At 40.5% G+C, this 23,868-nt stretch overlaps 1 protein-coding gene and 1 long non-coding RNA gene across 4 annotated transcripts in view; one reads left to right on the plus strand and one right to left on the minus strand.

Annotated features, from left to right (window-relative positions):
* Nucleotides 1-23,868, plus strand: part of sls (sallimus) — a 208,793-nt gene that overhangs the window by 173,569 nt on the left and 11,356 nt on the right. Inside the window, exons 122-138 of the mRNA XM_084590954.1 lie at nt 1,195-1,311; nt 1,375-1,524; nt 1,612-1,756; nt 2,293-2,417; nt 3,738-3,880; nt 5,543-5,666; nt 8,643-8,815; nt 13,045-13,153; nt 14,898-15,086; nt 15,204-15,314; nt 16,407-16,518; nt 16,646-16,818; nt 16,891-17,175; nt 17,516-17,670; nt 19,328-19,475; nt 20,110-20,320; nt 20,636-20,724. Of these exons, the coding sequence (XP_084447080.1) occupies nt 1,195-1,311; nt 1,375-1,524; nt 1,612-1,756; nt 2,293-2,417; nt 3,738-3,880; nt 5,543-5,666; nt 8,643-8,815; nt 13,045-13,153; nt 14,898-15,086; nt 15,204-15,314; nt 16,407-16,518; nt 16,646-16,818; nt 16,891-17,175; nt 17,516-17,670; nt 19,328-19,475; nt 20,110-20,320; nt 20,636-20,724 (2,559 nt within the window). The remainder of the gene's footprint in view (nt 1-1,194; nt 1,312-1,374; nt 1,525-1,611; nt 1,757-2,292; nt 2,418-3,737; nt 3,881-5,542; nt 5,667-8,642; nt 8,816-13,044; nt 13,154-14,897; nt 15,087-15,203; nt 15,315-16,406; nt 16,519-16,645; nt 16,819-16,890; nt 17,176-17,515; nt 17,671-19,327; nt 19,476-20,109; nt 20,321-20,635; nt 20,725-23,868) is intronic.
* LOC146206307 (uncharacterized) overlaps nt 1-23,868 on the minus strand; it is a 60,129-nt gene that overhangs the window by 12,867 nt on the left and 23,394 nt on the right. Inside the window, exons 2-3 of one of the 3 annotated variants that reach the window (XR_014704428.1) lie at nt 17,500-17,639; nt 3,652-3,872 (exon numbers count right to left, since the gene is read on the minus strand). This is a non-coding gene — a long non-coding RNA (uncharacterized LOC146206307). Of the gene's footprint in view, nt 1-3,651; nt 3,873-8,770; nt 15,282-17,499; nt 17,640-23,868 lie in introns of those variants that run through there. The other 2 variants (XR_014704426.1, XR_014704427.1) reach the window with 2 other exon arrangements.

Consider the following 23,868-nt stretch of genomic DNA (forward strand, 5'->3'; position numbering starts at 1 on the left):
AGCCTAACTTCTACAGCCATCAATGAACAATAAAAATCAATATACAAGTCATCAATGAGCAAGGATATGATTGTCTTCTTTGCAACAGCTTTTAAAACCTACGACGTTGGTCCTGTTCAAAGGAAAAAGTAACAATGGCATCACTGGGAAATTTCGACTGGTCGAAATAAGTTGTGTCATGACATAACACATAAGGATGTCGATTAAAAAAATTGGGTGGTCAATTGGTGGGATCGAACCTCTGACCCTTTGGTCACGCGTCAGGAAAACTCTCTCTAAACTCCTTTCGAGTACATTAAAATCACCACGTTAAAGCAATAAGCTTGCCGATGCCTGCGACAGGGTTCACCAAGAGACCTCCCAGCGACTTTAGAGATTCTCACTATCACCTCATACTCTTGAGGTGGACTTGCATCCTCCTTTCTTTTTTTTTTTTTTTTTCTCCTTACATAGCCCTGTCCTCACAATGTGAATGATACTCTCGTCAGTCCCAAATCTAGATCCCCGAAGTGCAGAGATGACAATCAAATAGCACCAAGTCGGGACTGTAAGGAAAATAGGGCAGTATACTGTCCAGACAAATCTGGCAATCGCTTCTGTTGTTTTCAGGTTGGTGTGAGCACGGATTTTGTCGCCCATGCTGGCACTGTGAGGAAAATAGCCGTACAAAGTAGGCACACATGCCCTTGTTCACTGGTGGTGCAAAGCCATACATATTTGCAGAGATTACATTGAATAGCAATATAGGTCCCGCTCATTTGTGGCTACAACATTTGTGAATTTCATAAATTTTCAGTGAACTGTCTCCTAGAAAAATTAAGGGGCATTATTTTTTGGACACCCCTCGTATTTAGCCCAGACTTTCTAATTATTAACGGTTATCCACTCCTCCACGGTTACAGTCATCCACTTCTAGATCGAAGCAAAGTGATATAAGCACTATGGAACCTGGAGGTGGTGCTTCACATGGCCTGCCACTAAGCTTTTTCGCACAGCCGGGTTGGACGCAGTGTTGCTTTGAAAACAGTGACTGTGTTGTAACTGGAAGTGGATGACCCTGTACATATACGAAACTGTGACAACTGCTGACACTATAGGAACAAACAGTATGCTTTGAGAATCACGGAATGCCCACAGTTTCTTTGGTTGTGCAGATAGTTAGTGTCTCACACATTTGGTAACATGCTGTTTCAGAGCTACCACCAGAGATTACCACCTTCATGACAGATCAGACCGTTGCCAAGGACGACACAGCTCAATTCTTCATTGAACTCACCAAGGGTGATGCATTGGTTCGTTGGTTTAAGGATGGTAAGTGCTGCTTCATGAGTGTGAAATAGCTTGTCCTAACATCCATTCACAATGTTCTTGCAGGAAAAGAGCTGCAGTTCAGCGATCGTGTTAGGCTGAAAATTGATGGGAAGCGCCAAGTGCTGATAATTAAAAATTCTGTTCGGCAAGATGCTGGCCGTTATACTTGTAAAGTTGGCGACCAATCATGCAGTGCTCGTTTGACAGTTGAACGTAAGTAGTTGGCAACATTTACACAGTTGCCGATGAATCCTATATACTCTGGCCACAATGTCCAATGGGGCATTCGCTACCTTTCAGCTCCATCTGTTGAGTTTACTGCGAGGCTCCCAGAAAAGACAACCGTGCCCCAAGACACAGATGCTATTTTTGAGGTGGCGCTGTCACGAGCAGATGTCGATGTTGTCTGGATGAAGAACGGAAAACCTATTCCAATGGACCAACGGTAATACATCTGTTGTTTCTTGATGATTGTGAAAGCAAGGTTCCTAATAATATGTTCTTTTATTTAGCATCTTACTATAATTAGGCTTATTTAATTAAACTGATGTAAAAGACAGGCATTCATTTTTTTTAAATATGTCAAGCCCATATTTTATGCTGACGAAATAAAAGTAGTACTTTCAACACGCCATTATATCAAGTTCTTCTCTCCTAAGTGTGTAACTGGACAGACGATAAACACAGTGACCAAAGTCGTCAGACAAAATTGCACAAACAAGCATCACATTTTTATCTTCATAACTATAAATAAGATTCTGCTTAGTCTTCATCAATTTTGTAAAGCGATTTTGATAAAAATAAACAGTTATAGCCACATAGCTTGCACCAGGTTTTTTTGACATCGCTATAATCTGCATAAGACATGTTGTGTCTGTATGTATTCACAATACAGATTATCCCTTGACATTTTAACTTCATGGTAAATCATAAATATTTAATCAAACGTTGACTGCTAAGCTTCTTTGTTCGTCTTCACAGCTTCAAATTTGTGAAAGAAGAAAAGGTGAGACGACTAGTGGTACCTTGCGTCGACAAAGAAGACACTGCAGAGTACACATGTGTAGCAGGCAACGTCAAGACTTCCACAATACTTCATGTTGAAGGTGAGCACAACACAGGGGTTGGAACCTGCATGTGCCTTATGAAACACTTTTAAATTCACTGATTAAATTTAAATATACTTTCTAAATTTACTAATCAGAGAGAGAGAGAGACCATTTCTTGGCGCAGAGATGGTATGTGCGGTGTGTAATTCCCCAAAGCTGCACATGAGCAATGAGAGAGGCTGCAAATGAGAAGAAAGTGTGACTATAATTATATGCCACTAGAGGCTAAAGAAAGCTATCCAAGCTTTATACAACTGATGACATGCATTCTGCTTTATCCCGACTATAGGTGACAACACACTTTATCTCAGTTTGCTGGTGGGTTATTTCGTATTATTAATTGCATCTCTATTTGGTACCACCTGTCTTCTGAGCTTACGTGACACGAGCCTAAACACACATAGCACACATATCACTGTTTTCTAATGCACTGTTCCAGGTTCTTTCAAGTTTCCATTCCGCTTTTTCTTTTGAATGCACTCATGCATAACAATTACCATAAGCTTCTGATACACAAGTCCAGCTTATATGAATTACTCTACCAACTTATTATATCAACAACTCTTCATGCACCCTGCAGCCTGCTATTAACAGATTTTGCTGTATTCCTCTCTGAACAAGCTTCAAAGCGAAAGTTAACAAAAACTACAAAGATGCTAGAGACCGATGGCGCATCACCTGAAGTTCTCATTTTACTGCAGTTATCTGTTTTTCCGGGCTGCATGATAAAATATGACTGGGGTGCATGCTCTTGTTCAAATAGATAAGATCATAACCATTTAAAAGCCTGTACTGGCACATTGCATGTATGAGATTAGGTAAGGCAATACATGCTGAATTACCGCTTTGTGCATACCAGTATAACAAGCACTCAAAAAGTTTAATAACTTCTCCTTTTTCCATTGTCATACTTCTATGTTTACCCCCTAGCTCCTACACCCATTTTGCTGCAGTAAAGCAGAAAGTTGGTAGCAAGTTAGTAAGATAGAACTGCAGTAAGGTAGAAATTTGGGCGGAATGGTACAAAGACATGACTGAAATAACGCACTGCACTACAAAAAGGCTAAGACTAAACACGTAATGAACAGGACAAGTGCAGACTCGCAACTAGGTTTATTTGAACAAGCAACTAGTTTTTGTTTTTAACAAACAGTTCTGTTTGTTCAAATAAACCTAGTTATGAATCTGCGCTTGTCCTGTTCATTACATGTTTAGTCTTAAGTCTTTTTGTAGTGCAGTGTGTTATTTCAATCATGGTAGAGAACCACTGCTGTGGAGCTCATGATACAAACTAACTTGGTGGTACATCTTTTGCAGATGCTGATGCAGAGTTCACATTGCGGCTTCATGATGTGATCGTCCGTGAGAGTGATACTGTAACATTGCTTGTCGAAGTATCACGAGAAACACTTGAGGTTCGCTGGATGAAGGACGGCGACACAATTCACCCATCTGAAAAGGTACAGCTGCATTGATGAAGTATAAGAAAAATGCAGCCATTCTTTTTACACCAGGACCATTCAACTCTCTTCAGTGTCATACTCATTAGGAGCAATCCTTTTTGTCACCTTGTAGTTCATAACTGTAGCACACTAATTGAACAGAAAGTACTTCATAGAGTTAAGTAACAGCTGTACCAGGTTTTGTTTACAGAAGTTTACAGCATCAAAGCAGCACAATGGGATTTTGAATTTTATTTAGTGAAAGCTCTTTTTCGTCCATATAAGAGCACTCGTTAGGATGGCAGACATACTCTTGAAAGCGCTAGTGAAATTCTTCCTTCAATGGCATTGAAAGCTCTTCCACCACTGTGCGGATGACATTTTCAATTCCATGTAGCATATCCCACACGTGCTGGCCATGATTTTGTAGAAAAGTCAAACCGTGGAGAGCTAGGTCTGCCAAAGGCACCAGTGATGAGGGCAATGAGCCCATCGTGACGGGCTGCACGTTGTCACCATTACAGAACCTAGTCACTCAAATTCGAATGGAGATGGTCATTAGAGTATTTAATAGAACACACCTTGGCTATCACACCTTGCTATTCACCAAATGAAACAGCAGCCATGATCCTGCCCTGGATTAAAAATAAGTCACGAACGTCACTTTGTCGCCACAAACAATACCTCTTTGGACTTTCTTACTTGTGGGGCTGCTTTTTCAATCAAACCCTCCTGTGCTTTGCTCACAATGAAGTATGCTTTGGCAAGCGTATGTGGCAAAAAGATTGCCAAGCATGTGACACACTTCTAGATTTTTGTAGCCTTCACAGATAATTGCGCGACACATACACAATTGAATTATTTACAAGGTTAGCTGCTCACTGAGAAGTTTATGCCCTGTGACAATTCAGTATCACTTATGATGCATGCTTTCAGATTTTCCATTGCATATGTTAAACACAATTACTAGCGGGACACCTTTGCCTTCAGTATATGATTACAGAGTCATCTAGAAGCTATACTCTTCAATAACTACCGAAGAACACTTTCGACAGTCTCGTTAAAAAAAAAAAAAGCTTTCAGTAAGCAGCAGTGATTAAATCTTCAATGCAGACAGCACAAAGCTAGACTGTCAGAGAAGAAACCCTTCAAAACTTATCACAAAGCGTAAGGTACCCTTCAAAGTGCACATACTCCGTGTTTGTCGCAAGCAGCTTTTAGAAATGCCTTTGAGTAGCCATGCGTCGGAGTACCTACAACTTATAAACACAGTGAAAGCAATTAGTGCCACATTGAGCCCTATACAGAGCAAGATGAAATTTTACTGTACCGCAAATGCAAAAATATCAGTATGCAGGCAAGGGTATGCCTTAATGCGCAAAGCTTGAGATGGTAGTATTTCCAAAAAGATAATATTACAAGAAAGCTGCAACTTAAGCACAGATGTCAATGTAGCAATAAACAGTAAGCACCATATTTTGCTATTACACTAAATACTTCACTTGAATGAAAGAAAGTTTCGAACTGCCTAATGCAACCATTATATTCTTAACGCTTTAATTTTTTTATACATAACACAGAAATTTCCTTTCAGTGTTTAAAAGTAAACCTTTCTGGCCTGACCATGAAATGAAGCAATAGTGAACTTGTGGATGACCGGTGTTACATTCTTAATTGCAGGTGCTTGTTACAACAGAAGGCAAGAGCAGGAAGCTAATCATACGTGAAAGCTCAATAGATGACCAAGGTGTCTACTCATGTGTCCTCAAGGACAAGAAGTGCTCATCATCTGTTGTTGTTCATGGTTAGTGGTGCATGAATTTGTTTCAGTAAAGCTTCTTCAAAATGCATGAATACATATGGTTCTGTGCAGAAATCACTGCCATAAGAATGTGCTGCAGTAAGAGATGCACAAAATATTGAATAAAATTGGGTACTTCTAACAAATTGGTGTATTGATAGCATAATATAAAACTAAATAGTTGTTACAAATTGGTATGTTTATAATTTAAAAATGAGATTGTTTTCCAAGTTTAACAGTGCAGAAATCTTTATTGCGATCAGTCTGAGTGTTTTATGTTTTTGCAGTTATGTATTATACATACTTGGGCACCACAAGGACATTACTAGAGCCATTTTTTCAAAATACAGAAGTCTCTCGCATTGTGTTGTCTGTTATTCATGTATGATATAAGGGAAAAAAATCTCCAGGTACATAATACTTAGATGCAACTTACAAGGCACAACCCATCAGCTTCCTCTTCATATAAGTGTCTTTATATACACAGCATAACATCCAGGCAATAGAACATAAAACTCAAACCAAGTTACAGGACTGAAGATAGTATAGTGAACCTCCACAAGTCTTATGTTTTACTATGAGGGCTTTTGTTCAGTGAAATGTCTATAGTAAAACCCCGCTATACTAAACTCAATATAATAAGGAAAGGTGTTAAGCGAGGAGACACGATCTCCCCAGTACTATTCACAGCTTTCTTAGAAGAAGCATTTAGAGACTTGGAATGGGAGCAGTTAGGTATAAGAGTTGATGGAGAATACCTCAGTAATCTGTAATTGCCTTGCTAAGTAACTCAGGGAATGAATTGCTTTGAATAACTAATGACGTAAACAGGCAAAGCAAAAAAGTAGGCCTAAAAATTAATATGCAGAAGAGTAAGCTAATGCTCACCAGTCTCCGGAAGGAACAGCAATTTATGATAGGTAGCGAACCACTGAAAGTCGTAGATAAATATGTCTACTTAGGACAGGTAGTAACCGCAGATCCAGACCACGAGAGGGAAATAACTAGGAGAATAAAATTGGGATGGAGCGTATTTGGAAGAAATATTACGACTAAAACCTTACCGGTATAGCTCAAGAGGAAAGTATATAACAGTTGCATCTTACCTGTACTCAGATATGGGGCTGAAACCTGAAGGCTAACGAAAAGGGTTCTACTAGAGGACAATGTAGAGAGCTATGGAACAGAAAATGGTAGGTGTAACGTTAAGAGATAAGAAACATGCAGAAGTGGGTCAGAGAAATAACCTGGGTTAATGACATTCTAGTGGAAATAAAGAAGAAATGGGAATGGGCAGAGAGCATGTAGTGCAAAGAGAGGATAACCGATGGTTGCTAAGAGTAACAAATTGGATTCCAAGGAAAGGAAAGCTTAGCCTGGGGCGGCAGAAAGTTAAGTGAGCGGATGAGGTTAAGAAGTTCACAGGGCTCAAGTAGATGAGGCTAGCACAGGATTGGGTTAATTGGAGCAACATGGGAGAGGCCTTCACCCTGCAGTGGGTGTAGTCCAGCTGATAATGATGATAGTGAACTCTGATATAGTAAAGTGAAACTGAAGCACTAGTTCTTTCATAGACTGTACAATTCTTTTTTTGTTTTTAGTAAATATGCTTTTAATAAAAACCAGTCATAGTGAAGTGCAACATACTTCCCATGAAATGATATCACGGCATGCATGCAACCTGGGATCCTGAGACAATATTTTTTCTTTTTTTGGGGGGGAAAAAAAATAATAACAATACCGGCATTTTTTTTTAGATGGCTTTACCACTAGGCTCATCAGCTGTGAGGAGAAGCAAGCTTTACGAGGGCCTTGGTAAAATGAGGCAAAGCACATGGTGCGAAAGAAAAAAAGTAGAGAAATAAAGCTAACTACAAATGTGGAAAGGAGGCAGCACGATCAATTGAGAAAGCAAAAGAGAGCAAAAGTGCAAGGCGCCGTAGAGAAGAGAAGAAATGGCCAAAAGTTTGCAGCACAAGGCAGTGATAGCGAGAAGTCGAAGTGCCGCATGTGCGATTTGACCGCACTTGACTGTATCGCATGCATTTTGCAACTACTGCCAATAAATGAAAGAAACAGTGAAAGATGACGCCATGTTCGTGCAAAGCTTTGATTTTCACATAAAGTCTAACTCATGTTGTATTCGCAGCTTTGTTATATTCTTGCTATAACGATCTACTCACACATCAATGTAAACATAAAATCTGATAACTAAAAAATATATGCATGTAAAGACAATAATAGACAGATGGAAGGTATTTTGGAATATTTCTTTTGTAAGCCATTAAGACATGTTTAGTAAGTCGCCATTTAATTACCAGACAGCATCTTCAGGGACATGTTATCACCAACAATTGATTAGTAAAGATTTTTGCCAGTCCAGGTGACTTTACTATAGAGGAGTTCTACTGATAACCACAAAAGGTGACCTACCAGTTAACACTCACTTAATGTCGGAGCCCATGATCCCCTTAACAAGTTCTCTTGTACATGCAAATACTTTTCAACTCAGTGCCAATAAAGCCACGATTTCAGCTTTCTTGCCAGCTATCAGAAAGAATGAGATTACATTTCATAAAAAGGGGTTTCATAAAACTGGAACTCATAGCTGTAAAGCTCCCCAAGCAAGAGAACCATGTCTCCATTTATAGTTTCGTGTTTTGGTTTAAGGGGTTTAATGTCCCAAAGCGACTCAGGCTATGAGAGACGCTGTAATGAAGGGCCCCAGAAATTTCAACCCCCTGGGGTTCCTAAAAGTGCACTGGCAATGCATAGCACAAAGGCACTTGCTTTTCGCCTTCATTGAAAAGCGGCCGCAGCGGCCAGAATTCAATCCCGCATCCTTGGACACAGCAGTTAAGCACCCTAACCATCGCACTACCATGACTGGGCCGTTTACATTTTTCTTATGTAAATATTATTCTGCACTTGATTTGCATAAACGCATCATTTTGTTGCTGTATACGCTACTTTTTGCAGCACCTCCAAAGATCACCACAAGCAAAGAAAACTTCTCAACCAGAAAAGGGACAACACTGAAGTTGCCCATTCCCTACACTGGCATTCCACAACCAACTGCAACATGGAAACTGAATGGACAGCCCTTGGAACCAGTCAAGAACAAGATAATTCAAGAAATTTCTCCCCAAGAGGTGATGCTGCACCCATCTGCTTTCTTGCTTACCTCCTTGTTTTTCACTGCAGGACGCTAATGAAGCATGCCTTTCAATGAGCCTGCCCATTACTACAGAGCTTGATCTGTGCTGCAGTCACAATAATTAAATCGATTTCCTATTAAGACTGCCCAAGCATAATAATTATTCACAGCAGCTCCTACCCAAAATCCACTTCTTTACACCCTGCTTCATGCTGAATGCATGGTTAGACAAAGCTTGCCTTTTGAAAAGTAAAATAGTATACCATTTAACTATTGCTGCCATTTTCTGGCACACTTCAGCAGCCCCATTCTTGCCTTTTTTCAAAAGGATTATCAAGAAGGGCTCACAAAAGCCACCAACAAATGCACCTTACATTACAGGACGTTCATGTCCAGCTACAGTGAAGGCAACAAGAAGTTAATAAGAGCAATTCCATTATCCAAGGCACATTACCAGATTAGGCTCTTGTTGTGATTGGCAACTAGACATCCACTGCCTGGACATGCCGTGTCAAGTGGTCACAGGAAAGAAAAAAAATCACCAACGAAGAGACATTCACTAACAACTACAAGCAGACCAATCTGCTATCAGAACAGCAGCAGCCTGCATGTTCTGTTTCATAATGCTCTCACGAGACATTACAAAGCAGCTGATTTATGTGGTACTCTGTCTGGACATTCATAAAGCTTTCAATCTAATAGTGAATTCAGCTTGTCGGTGTTCAGCAGGTGAATGCAGTGCACGAAAACAAAATAAGGGAAGAGATGGTGCGATAAGAACACTAATGCGTCAGAGCTTGTGAGAGCCTCATCTCTCTGTTCCTTGTCTCATAAACTGCACTGCCCTTACCAATTGTGTGCCTAAGCTGCTAGAATTCCTCTTCGTAGTTCTTTGCAAAATGCTTTGCAGGTCTTCAGGTCACGTTTCATTTCTTTCATGGAAGATTGAGCTTTTGCAGAAGCCCAAATAAACATTAGGGTTGCAGTGTAAAGGTGCTTAAATTACTCATAGCCCTAAACCCGAATGCTTCATAAAGATTAACAAGTTTGGCACCATGGAAACCTGGCCAACTGGCAAGATTCACTTAAGAAGAATCACATGGAGCCAGACGTTTATGTGGAAAAATCATATCACCGAAGAAGACTTGCATTGCATGAGGATAAGCTAAATTTTTATGACGGAATACCCAAGTACTGTTTCACTATGATGGAACTTGCACACACACTAAGATCATAGAATTATTCTTTTCTGGGTAATTGATGTAGTATAGATGTCACAGAGAAAAAACATTAGGCAACTGTTCTGTAGTTAAAAGTGTACACACCATGGCAATAATTCCTACCAAGTTCCAGCCACACAAGCCACATTTCAAAAAAGCCTGTTGCAAATAGGAAAACCATTAACACGCAGCATAGCTTCAGCATGCAAAATCCATTAAAGTAATAATTACTTTTGCTAGAAAATACAGTTTTCTTAAGATACAGTTATTTGAAGGCAATATTGTTTGCATAACATTATCATTAAACACAGTTTGCATTGTCCTGCATCAAGAGTTCATTAGCAAATTTTCTGTTCAGTAATTGCCATGACACAATTTAGGTATCTAAACTATGTCCACTGAAGAAACCTTGAGGATAATCCCATGAAGGTCAGACAGGAGCACAGCTAACATATACGTTCTGAAAGTATACCCTCTCTACTAGTAGGTTTTTAAATATGCTGCATTAATTTCAAGCTGGCTGCAATCATAATATTGTTACGAATAGTTCAACTTGGAGCAGAGGGCGGACACGGAAGACAAGGCTTTCAAACAACAGACGTTTTCTGCAGGCGCCAGCCGACACTGCTCGAACGTCGTCTTCTCCAAAACTCACGAGAGTCTTCTTCTTCCTTCCTTATGCGCATATCAGTGCATGCACCGCCTAATGTAACACTACCCCACCGGCTGAAAAGCACCGTCCCGATGCGTCATCATCATCATCATCAGCCTGACTATACCCACTGCAGGGCGAAGGCCTCTCTCATATTTCTCCAATTAACTCGGTTCTGTGCTAGCTGCATCCATTTGACCCCTGCGAACTTCTTAACCTCATCCGCCCATCTAACTTTCTGCCGCCCCCTGCTACGCTTTCCTTCCCTTGGAATCCAGTTTGTTACCCTAAGCGACCATCGGTTATCCTCTCTTCGCACTACATGTCCTGCCCATGCCCATTTCTTCTTCTTAGTTTCCACTAGAATGTCAGTAACTTGAGTTATTTCTCTGACCCACTCTGCACGCTTCCTACCTTACTAGCGTCTAAACCAGGGTCCGTGTAGTACGGCTTGAGGCGTGCAACATGGACCATATCGGTGCGTGGTGTAGAGGTATGGCGTGCAAGATGCAAGGGCGCAATTTCATGTGTCACTGGAGTCACTTGTCGTAAAATACGGTAGGGTCCTGTATAATAGGGCAAAAGTTTTTCCGAGAGGCCATCGCGGCGAGCTGGGGTCCAAAGCAGCACGAGAGAGCCATAAGAATACTGGGTGTTGCGATGACAGGAATCATAGCAACTTTCTGGGAGTGCTGGGAGACTGCGAGTCGGTTGTGAGCTACAACGCGGGCAGCATCAGCTCGGGCTATGGCGTCACGAGGATATGAGCTGGCAGTGACGACAGACGGGAGCAGGCTGTCAAAAGGAAGCAGAGGTTCATGGCCGTATAGAAGATAAAAGGGGGAGTAGCCGGTAGTGTCGTGACACGACGAATTGTGTGCAAATGTCACAAATGTCACAAATGGCAGCGACCTAATGTAACAATATAAAAGACAGTATCATAGCATGATCATCTAAAGATCATGGTATAGCAGTAGGTAAGATATAATGGGCCTAAATAGTAGAAATACACAATGTACGCTATGGTTTGTTTGTTTTTTAATAGGGTTTAATGTCCTGAAGCAACTCAAGCTATGAGGGGAACTGTAGTGGAGGGCCCTGGAAATTTCGACCACTTGAGGTTCTTAAGCATGCACTGACATAATAAAGTACACAGGCGCCTCGTTTTTTGCCTCCATCGAAAAGCCACAGTAGCTGGGATTTATTCCGCATCCTTGATTTCAGCAGTTGAGCACCCTAACAGCTGAGTCACTGCAGTGGGGCACAGTGTGTTCAGGGCTGCATGTATTGTTAAGTGTTATGAACGTGTATGCATAAGCCTTAAATATGAAAATTTCAATTATCAAGCTGCATTTTCAGAATCTGCATTACAGCAAGTTAAACCAAACACAGCTAGCTGAAGAGCACAGTTTCTTTTGTTTTTTACCCCAAATTTGCCAAATTACCAAATTTACCAAATTCAACACCTACTAAAAATCTCAGTGTCCAGCAAAATTTTGTTCTATATTATTCACGTCAACATTCTGGATTACGCAGTATGCAAATGCTGCATTAATTGAATTGCTGCATGTTCCCAACACCATTGTAGAACACCCAGAGCACAGGCCTTCTGGGTGTTCAAAGGGTGCTGGTAGTCACTTGAAAACACATTGAAAAACTGAAGTTGGCCTGTACTAGTAGATTTTGGTGTTTGAATAAAAAATACGCTACTTTCACTGAAAACAGAGCTTTTACAAGCTAGAGAAGGTAAAAGAAATGAAATACAGGTGCCACCATGCCAGGCCAATTTCATAAGCAAACTGCAGTGCTTCCGAAAACTACAGTATTTTTCACGTGGACTCCAAAGGCTAGGCAGCATCACCATTCACTAGCAGTGATCATGGAGTCCTTCTCAGTGTGTACATTAATGGAGTGATGGGAGAAATTTGTGGACACATTTTTCTGTGCAACAAATGAGTCTTTTGCTGCTGAATAAATAACCAGAAAGAGCCATAGGATCAACTCTTTCCAAGAACAAAAGTTGGACGAAGTCGTTCTTAGAGTCATGTACAGGTTTGACCACTTCAGAATGCTCCACAGTATTATAACTGCAGGTGTATGTCTTGATGCCTGCGCACCCTACTTACTAGTTCTAAGCAAACTCCAGTGTTAGGCTGTTATGGAAGGTATGAAAGAAGGAAAAGGTCTGAATATCTCATCTGGTTGTTTGATGTATACAATGCTTACAAATGAATAGTCCTAACTTTTCTGCCTGTGAACTAAGTGCCTGTTTATTTATTATAGGCAACATTGACAATTAAACACCTGCAACCTTTTCTGCCTGTGAACTAAGTGCCTGTTTATTTATTATAGGCAACATTGACAATTAAAGACCTGCAACCTGCAGACACAGGAACTGTGACACTCACTCTCAAGAACTCCTGTGGAGAATGCAGCAAGCCCTTCACCGTCACTTGCATTGGTGAGATGTGTGGCCAGCCACCACTTACATATCCAAGCTGCCTATAATACTTAAGATATGCTGGTAATTTTTCTGTGCAAGTACTATCAACAAAAGAATGCTCGGTTGGCAAAATGTATGATTGTCCTCCTGTATTGTGGGTAAATATGGTACAGTTTACAAGAATATGGCATGAGCCAGATACACAAGTCTACACTGGGTCACTCATTCCAGGATTTTTGTTCAGGGTGTGCGACAGTTCTCAATTTATTTTACGTCTCTGGCATCCCGGCCAAAGTTTTAGGAAGCATGCTTCTGGTGTCTGAAAGTTTCCCAAGCATTCCATAGAGAAGATATGACAGTTACTTGGGTCCATACGCGAGCACATCAGTTGCATGTGTTACCGCATGTATAAGATACTTATTAATATTCACTAGGTTATGCATGAGAAAACTTTTTATCTCCAAGGTGCACTTCGTATTATTATAGGTGGGTGCACTTAATTAGGTGGCATATTTGTCTGATGAGCTGTTGCTCATGAAAGGATTAAAAAATTGCTTTTTGGTCACAATGATTACTGCAGTTAAGTGAATATTTTCTGCTTCCAATGAAACATCCACAGCAAATAAGCAAATGGTTCCATGCACAGCATCAACCTCAGCTTCTCCAAAAATAAAGTTTCTTCTGCAATGCATCTACAAAAGTGAAAAACAGCAGCTCTACAATTGGAGAATTTTCCAATATTAAAGGCTTGTACAGTAACAACAGATTTTTTTACCAATGTTTCTCTGCATAGTTAATACTTCTTTCTGGTTTCTTGTTCCTCCATTCAAATTTTATATTTTGACTTTAATTTCTTTTAAAAAATCACAAACTTTGTTTCAGAAACAAATTTCCCAAACCTGGACAAAGTTTGCCTCCCCAAAAGGCCCCATGCAAAGATACATTTTTCCCCTGTATATGTTTGCAAACTTTGCACAGCCATATTCTCACTGGTGGAAGAACATGGGTTCAGTTATAAGGCTGTCACAAACCCACACAATGTACTTGCAGGTAATTTGCAACAGGTATACTGTTATACTAGCTACCACACCTCAGTCCACAATGTCATTAAGCGTGCAACTAGAACGCTGCCATTGAGACAGACTCTTGTTTTATGACTATAATTAAAAAATGCAACCACATCACCATTTCTCTCTTACTACTTTCATTAAAATACTTTAAAAACAAAAGTAATAAATTGAAAGTTACAGCTCCTATAGGGAGCAAAGACCTAAGCAAAACAGTCCTGAGAAGCTGAATAAGTAATAAAAGCAGGTGATTTATGACAGAACCAAGGCTCTTCACTTTGTACATGCATGCTAAGCGATATGTCCAACAGTGGTAACTTCCTTTTCAAATCTTGTGGCTTCAGACGCAATGACCTGTATTTTTCCACTGATACACAACAGGTTCATTTAAGAGTTAACATTCCAGTGTAAATCTTGACAGTGAGTACCTAAAAGGTGACTCTTATTCAGCAAGTATGCTCAGTGAGTAAGAATTACCGTTTCAGTAGATAAGCTATTGCCAGCCACACATATTATTTTAGCCACACAGCAATCGCACAGGACAACTGCTCTTCCTGCAAAATATCATTATTCCCATCTGTTAGGTTCTATATTAGTTTAAATTTTACTAAATCTTGTAAAACATTATGCTTTTGTTATTCCAGTGCTCTGCCACTTCTGTGCAAATCAACTAATGGATGTGGCTGCTTTTTCAGAGAAGCCTAGTGCACCAGGGATGCCTGAGCCTTCGGATATTTCCAGTACTGGCTCACTCACGCTCTCCTGGAAACCACCAAAATCGGATGGAGGCTCCAAAATCACGAATTACATACTCGAGTACCATGACCGAAACACACTTCGCTGGACACTTTATTCCGACACAGTTCAAGACACCTTCACTAAAGGTAAGATGCTACTTGTCAAACGCCAGCTTGTTTCTAAATTCATCATTAAAACAAAGTGCTCTGTCCACAGTATAGTTAGCTCCAGTTCGTTCACTATGGTCATATGACTTATTCCAGTGGAAGGCCTATCACCTGACGAAGAGTACATGTTCCGTGTGACGGCTGAAAACGAAGCTGGAAAAGGCGATCCATCTCCTGGAACCAAATATATCCGTATTCAACCAAAAGGCAAGTTATGTGCATCACAAGTACATTCAAAAAGAAGCCATCAGATGGCCACAAGTCCCATTATATGAAGGAAATATACATACTATAAATGACTGTTTATTCACAAGTTCAACAATTTTGGGATATTAATCCATGCTGAAAGAATAAATTCAAAAACATTAACTTTAGAAGTATGACTGAAAAAAAAAGGGCTCTGAAACAACCACAGCTTATACAGAAGCTGCACACCATCAACTAAAATCATCTTCATATCAGATAGCTGCACAGTACAGTTAAAATCACATAACCTTCACATCAACTATTTGTTTAAAACAGGCCATTGGAGCCCATGAATTTGTCACATTAATATGGACAGTAGTAAGAGCAAAATATTACTGCCTCACCCACATGTTTCATTTTCTGCACTCTGAGTACAGGCCAGTTTAGGAATGTAATTAAAAAGTATAAATGACTATGTGATGACCCTTTCTTTCATGGTTTTATGCTTTAGAGCTCAAAGTTGCTCAATCAGCCGATGCACGTTACCATTTTCCATAATGTGTGCATGAATGGCGGTGAAGAAAATGCTCTCTGCAGCTTGTGCAAAGTAGAAAGTCAAATTCAGTCACTTTCAGTAGATTGAGTGCTGATGTCATGTATGCAAACAGTTATCCAATTTATCCATGTATGCCATTAAGCTATCATACACCTCCAGACGCGTCAAGCTGCAACATACTATTTCACTAATAATGGTGTCTTGATTAACTGGCTTGTAGATTAAAGAAAAGTCAAATTTCATCTTCACTGACCACCCCTGCTCACAAAACCTGACCTTAATCATAGCGTGTTTCTTTAGAATTTTATTCATAATTCGTTATTTTGGACGAATCGCCTTATAGACAGTTTTGCTCAGGAACCAAAGCATCTGTATTAACCAGGCACGACTGCAAAATCTTGCAAATTAAGATGCTGCTTTTTGAATAGGCAAAAACAGTGTGCACACATGCACTTGTCAATAGTACCCTCTGGTGACATGCTCATTTTTTCTGATCTGAACACCAGAATCAGCCATCATCTTTCATACATGCTTCCAACTCTTTCTTACATCTCTAGCTGGTGAACCACCAGTCGTCTTGGAGCATCTGACTGACAAGGTTGTTGGTGTCAAGAAGCCAGCTGAATTAACCTGCAGAATTTCTGGAAACCCAACACCCACAGTTAAATGGTAATATTAAACTAGGCCTACAGATTATAAAGAAAGGTCTAAAAGTTTGAACTGAAAAATACAGAAAGCAAAAGATGAGTTAGAAACAGAAGGGTACCATCTGAAACTTGCATTTTCTCTTTTACAGGCTTAAAAATGGCAAAGATCTTGTCATGATTAGCAACTTTAGTGCTGAATTCAAAGATCAGAAATCTGTACTTCGTATCAAGGAGGCATCCACAAAATCGGGAGGAAAATACACATGCAAGGCAACCAACCCACATGGATCCACAGAAACTACATGCACATTATCTGTCCAAGGTAGGTATAGCCATTTTCTATGTACCTGTGTCCCTGGTATGCTTCCTAAGCACTTATGATTTATTCCACCAGATCCCCCACGTGCTGAATTTGATGAAAAACTACGCAATGTTCGTATCAACAAGCAAGATGAATTCAAAGTTCCTTGCACAATTCATGGATATCCAAAGCCCACAGTCACGTGGTCACGTGATGGAATACCTCTTCAGTCAACCAAACACACGCTCATCACAGAAAAGGATGATACTTCCACTATAACAATCCACAGTGCAGAGGGTCCAGATTCCGGCATCTATACACTTGAACTGAAGAATCCAGCTGGAAGCATAAGCTATGATTTCAAGCTCAGAGTGCTCGGTGAGTTTCTTGTTTGATTTGGTCTGCTGGACTCTACACCAGGGCCCTGTAGGCTTCTTATTTTCCTTTTAATTTCCAACTGAAATTTTCTAACATTTTTGTCATTGTGCTCAAAAGTAACAGAAATCAACCTCCAATGAATAGCTTTCAGTAAATGGTACCTCAGTCAGAGAAATTCTGGAAAATTCACAAGAGCAGGAAAGGACAAGTAACAGGAGGAGTGAACAAAACTGTGCTTTAGATTTTCCAAAATAGTACACTAACCAACCCAACAGCCAACTTTGTTAAATCAATTACATGCCATGAAAAAAAAAAAAAGAAAACCTTATGTTTGTTCCAGACAAGCCAGGTCCACCACAAGAGCCCATTCAGTTCCTGGAAACTGCAGCAGATCATATCACACTGTCCTGGCAGCCACCCTTGGACGATGGAGGATCACCACTCACCAAGTACATCATCGAGCACTGCGAGACAACAAGAACAGTTTTTATTGAGGTAAACAGATGCTTTTACAACTGATTTCTGACTCTCTGCATCTGCTGTTATGATATCATAGGTTGTCCCTTTTTATGAGGATATCGCATTAAATAAGACCAATCAGTACTTCCTAGAACACAAGTTGAAACATTTAGGTATGAATGCAAGCTAAAAGTAGGTTAAGCTATGAAGCCTGTCTCCAATTTTGATCCGAAAAAAAAAATACAAAAAAAAAAGGATACATGGGCGCCCCTAATTAGGCAAGCTAGGTGACCTTACTGTCCTCTTGCTCAAAGGTGGCAGAACATTTCTAGCCTTACTGTAAACTCATTCATGTAATGTTTTTTGGAGTTTGCTGGGGTTTTTTTTTTCAGTAATTAAGTATGTTCTATAAAAAAAAACAAGAAAGACATGAATAACTTTTATCTAACAACATGTACAGCCGCCCTGATTTTTAACAATATAGCGCGAGCATTGACCAAACTGCTGGTCAGCGCCTTACAACGGCGATAAGCGTGTAACACGGCGAGAGTTCGTGCATGCGCAAGAATGTGGAATGTTGTCTGCTATGCTATTCCGATCACAAAGACACACACCCTGCCACAATATCTGTTTACAAGAAAAAAAACAAGAAAAAAGCGGCGTGCAATATGTCACACGTGCTTTGCTTGGCGCCTCTTTTGTCGTCTCCGCGTCCCATTTATGGCTGCTCATGTCAGAAGGTTCGCGTTCCATGCAATGCCTTCCACGTGCGGCTGTATTTCCTTTCTTCTACTTTTTTTTTTCTTAACTCGACTTCGCCAGAGCAGGCTCCCAGGAAAAAAATAACAGCGCAAGTGCTCTACAGTCCCTCGGGTTTTCGCGAACAGATATTGTGGCAGGGTGTATGTCTTTGTGATCGGAACAGCGTAGCAGAAGACGCTCTCTCTTCGTGCGCGTGCGCGAACTCTCGCCGTGTTGCACGCTTATCGCCGTTATAAGGCGCTGATCAGCAGTTTGGTCGACGCTCGCGCTATACTGTTAAAAATCAGAGCGGCTGTACTCATGCTCAACTCTCACTTAAAACTAAAAATACATGAATACTTGCTTTGCTTTATAGAGTTTAATATCCCAAGCAACATTGCCTATGAGGAACACGTCCACATTTGAAAATTTTCCCAACAGCTCATCATGAAGCATGTAGCCAAGACCACAAACTGACACTGTCATGTGTCATTCTTTGGTACAAATAGGGCCAGAGTGTATAGGCATTCCAAACTTGTACCTGCCATGGTCAAGAACTGAACTTGTGACCATCAGACAGAGAGAAATATTCACACAACATCACAACAGATTCTAACAAAAAAAAGTGTGAATGGAAACAGCCTTCAAAGATACATCATGGCAGCAGATGATGTGGCATATGCACTACATCACAATCTGCAGAAACTCTGTCGTAGCATTGGATCTTGTTCAGACATTATGTAGTTTTCTCTTTTCAAGTACTTTTGAGAGCATAGTAAACGAGCATCAGCATTTTTTTTTTTTTTTTCAGAATCGCTCCTCACTACTAGGAGCAAGAGCATTCCCATTGCTGGCGCATGATAGCCGTAGTTGTTTATACACCATAAAACCCCACATAACTAAATATTCCCATTGCATTCAACATATAGAACTGGCTTTATATGTATTCCAGGTTGGTACAACACAGCCAGACACTCCTTCCTTCAAGGATTCTAATGTGACAGAGGGCAGCGAGTACCTCTACAGGATCTCAGCTGTCAATGAATATGGGACGAGTGCACCTCTCACTTCTGAACCTGTCGTGGCCCGTTGCCCATATGGTAATGAAACTTTTCCCTCAAGCCTCTAAAACCGCAAAAGCAGGATTAGCAAGGTTTGACAGAAGGGACTTCTCTTTTTTTGCACACCCCAGGTCAGAAGGACCTAGCCAGTAATGCAAAACTCCAGTGACACCAGCTTCACAACTGAGTAAATGCATAGCGCACAACCCATTTGCAGCATGGATTAAAGCTCCATGTTAACCATTGCTTCCAGGCCACTGTTCTAGCTCCACCAGCTCAAGTGGGACAGAAACAACCATTTGATGTGTGTGCCACTTAGTGAAGTTTATCCCCAAGTACAGCTGTGAGCATTCCATGGCTGTAGGGTTTAATTTGACGCACTATGAGTGTTAGAATTCATTGCCCTGCCACAATGACAAAATTGTAAAAACGTTTATTGAAAGTACAATGTGCTGAAACTAGAATTTAGTTATCTAGCTTACTAGTCAACATGATTAACCTGCTTTCTGATGTTCACACCACTGTGAAATCCATCCTTATTCTACATCAAAAACATAGCTAGATGTTACAATCAATCTTCATAGAAACATTACATGTGTTTTTGTGTGAATGTTGAAGTGTGCATGCACATACATTATGTGTGATGATAATGGTATTTATTTTGCTTTTAAAGATAAACCAAGTGCACCAGAAGGTCCACTGACGACTGCAAAGATGACAGACACGTCACTCGTCTTGACATGGAAGCAGCCACTGTCTGATGGTGGCCGCCCCATAATTGACTACACCATCGAAAAACGAGAGGCCTCTAAAAAGGCCTGGATTAAAGTTGGGACCACAGAGAGCTTGTCTATGGAAGTCACAAACCTAAAATCAGACAATGCGTAAGTGTTTTTCAGAATGTCACATGAACTAGCATTCTTTGAGCATAATATGCTTGCACAGAGCCTATTAAGCAATATATGTGAACCTCTTAAGAACAACAATGAGAGGAAGCAAAGCGAGAGCTTGTGGTAGCTTTTTCCTTCTTTTTTTTTTAAATTTTGTATAGTTCACCAAAGAAAGCTCCGAGCATGTTCTCTTTCGATGATGTCTAGTATTTTTTTATTATAAAATATTCCAAGTGTAATTCCGCAAACAACAGCATACAAGGACATGAAGGAAACTCCTTTCATAAATTGTTTTTCATTTCTTTCCAGGTACATGTTCCGAGTGACATGTCGCAATGAAATAGGCAGCAGTCCACCACTCACAAGCGAGGAACCAATAACAGTTCATGCTCAAATACGTAAGCAATGATGTTGAACTGTGTCACTGCTTATGTGGCACAGTTAAACCATAAACTAGAGTTGCTAATATTAGTGCAGTAGCCGAATATTAAAGGAGCAGGGACATGAAATGTTTGTTCTATGCTTATTTTCTTTGGAATAATGTGTAGGACATCAGCGTATGTGCATCACTACATAGAATCCACCCATGCATAATGAATAACCTACAACTGAATTTCTTCTCTCACATTATTTTAGTTACAACAGTCAGACAATGACGATAGCATACAAGAGAAGTTCAGGTCATGTGAGGCATACAAAACCTGCAAAATAAGAGCTGCTTGTTCATTTATTATCACTGCAGCTCTTGGAGTAGACTGGTGTAAGAGTGGGAGTTAAAGTAGTGCTTATACTGAAGCAGCAGTCATTCTGAGTAAAATAGGGAACGAAAGAAGTAATGAATGACTAAGGATCTGAACAGACTGATAGAACAGGTGATAGAAAAATGCTCAGAATATAACCAGCCCTTATACATAGCATTCATTGATTACGAAAAAGCATTTGACTCGGTTGAAACCTCGGCGATGATGCAGGCATTGCGAAATCAGGGGGTAGACGAGCCATACGTGAAAGTGCTGGAAAATATATGTAGTGGCTGCACAGCAACCATAGTTCTGTATAAAGGAAGTAACAAAATTCCCATAAAGAAAGGTTTTAAGCAAGAAGACACGATCTCCCCAGCACTATTCACAGCTTGCTTAGAGGAAGTATTCAGAGACTTGGAATGGGAGCAGTTAGGGATAAGGGTAGATGGAGAATACCTCAGTAATCTGCGATTTGCTGCTGACATTGCCTTGCTAAGTAACTCGGCGGATGAACTGCAAATAATTATTGATGACCTAGACAGGAAAAGTAGAAAGGTAGGCTTAAAAATCAATATGCAGAAGACTAAGGTAATGTTCAACAGCCTCGGGAAGGAACAGCATTTTACTTTAGGTAGCGAAGCACTGGAAGTAGTAGATGAATATGTCTACTTAGGACAGGTAGTAACCGCAGATCTGGACCATGAAAAGGAAATAACAAAAAGAATAAGATTGAGATGGAGCGCATTTGGCAAGCATTCGCAGATTATGACTGGCAGCTTACCGGTATCGCTCAAGAGGAAAGTTTACAACAGTTGCATCTTACCTGTACTCACCTATGGGGCTGAAACGTGGAGGCTAACCAAGAGGGTTCTACTTAAGTTGAGGACAACTCAGAGGGCTATGGAGCGAAAAATGGTAGGGGTAACATTAAGAGATAGAAAGCATGCAGAGTGGGTCAGAGAAGTAACTCAAGTTACTGACATTCTAGTGGAAATAATTAAGAAGAAATGGGCATGGGCAGGTCATGTAGTGCGAAGCGAAGATAACCGATGGTCGCTTAGGGTAACAAACTGGATTCCAACGGAAGGAAAGCGTAGCAGGGGGCGGCAGAAAGTTAGGTGGGCGGATGAGGTTAAGAAGTTCGCAGGGGTCAAGTGGATGCAGCTAGCACAGAACCGGGTTAATTGGAGAAATATGGGAGAGGCCTTTGCACTGCAGTGGGTATAGTCAGGCTGATGATGATGATGATTAAGAAGGATCTGAACAGACTAAGCACAGTAGTGGGCTTAAAAATTATTAAAAGAAAAATAAATGAGTAATGGACAGTTTGGTGGAAGAGCAAGCATACGGCAAGCAGGTGCTGTATGTACCTGCTAATAATAATAATAATGCCTGCTGGGGTGGTGCAGTGGTAAGACGCCCGACTACTGTTCCGGAGTACCCGGGTTCGATTCCGACCGCAGCGGCTGCGTTTCGATGGAGGCAAAACGAAGAGGCGTCTATGTGCTGGCAGGATATAGAAGGGATTACTGGTAAACTGGTACTTATAATCTGGTAATGTCATTTAATTTCACCTCTACCCATTCTTACCATCCTCCCCATTTCTAGATCATGATTGGAACGTGATGTAACTTAATTGTGTGCAAATAGGTGCGCTGCAGGTACATACAGCACCTGCAGCGCACGAATGGGTAAGAATGGGTAGAGGTGAAATTAAATGACATTACCAGATTATAAGTAGCAGTTTACCAGTAATCCCTTCTATATCCTGCCAGCACATAGACGCCTCTTCGTTTTGCCTCCATCGAAACGCAGCCGCTGAGGTCGGAATCGAACCCGGGTACTCCGGAACAGTAGTCGGGCGTCTTACCACTGCACCACCCCAGCAGGCATTATTATTATTATTATTATTATTATTATTATTATTATTGTTGTTGTTGTTGTTGTTGTTGTTGTTGTTGTTGTTGTTGTTGTTGTTGTTGTTGTTGTTGTTGTTGTTGTTGTTGTTGTTGTCATTATCACTATCATCATCATCCTGCCAGAGATTACATTGAGCTAAAATGTAGAGTTTATAATGGGAAGAAATTTAAAAAAAAAAGAAAGAAAAGAAAGCACAGAAAAGGCAAGGGACACAAACAAGTCCTGCCTTGCAAGTGAAAACTTACTGCTGATTCTGGTTTTCATCCTGGTCACAAAGACACTGCCACCAATGTACATAAGTAGGTTCACATGTCTTGTAGTTCTATGTTTGGATAATGTGACTTATTGTTATTTACAAAAATGATAACAATAAGCAGAATAATTCTGCAGGAATATAAATATTTAAATTTTTGTGGACTACAGTGAGAAGAGACAGTACTGAAGAAAAAGAAAGACAAGTATCCAAAATATCTTTCATTTATTCATCACCAATAACAGTACCTTGCAACACTACAGAAGAACATTTTCTGCTAATAACCAATGACACCACAAGGAAAAAATTTGGGGATGTATCTATAAAATACTGTGTGTCACTGCTGCACAAATGCAATCCCGCCAGGTATGCTTGTGATTGCAGCATTTTTTTTTTCCCTCTTCTTGTGGGAGCCTGTGCATTGCACTCAGTCATGTCCTTCTTCTTAGTGTAATATCACTTCTTCAGACAAGCTCACCTTGATAACAGGGGCAGCCTACCTATGCAGCCATATCTTCAGTGTACAGTTATAAACACATGGACACTCTTTATTATTATCCAGGTGAAAGTGGTGCTGTAACCGTGCATAACCTAACCTCCTATCAAAATGGTCATGCACGCATCAA

The sequence above is a fragment of the Amblyomma maculatum genome, chromosome 1 (assembly GCF_055883805.1).
Source record: "Amblyomma maculatum isolate TAMU_Amacu chromosome 1, ASM5588380v1, whole genome shotgun sequence".
Classification (NCBI taxonomy): Eukaryota; Metazoa; Arthropoda; class Arachnida; order Ixodida; family Ixodidae; genus Amblyomma; species Amblyomma maculatum.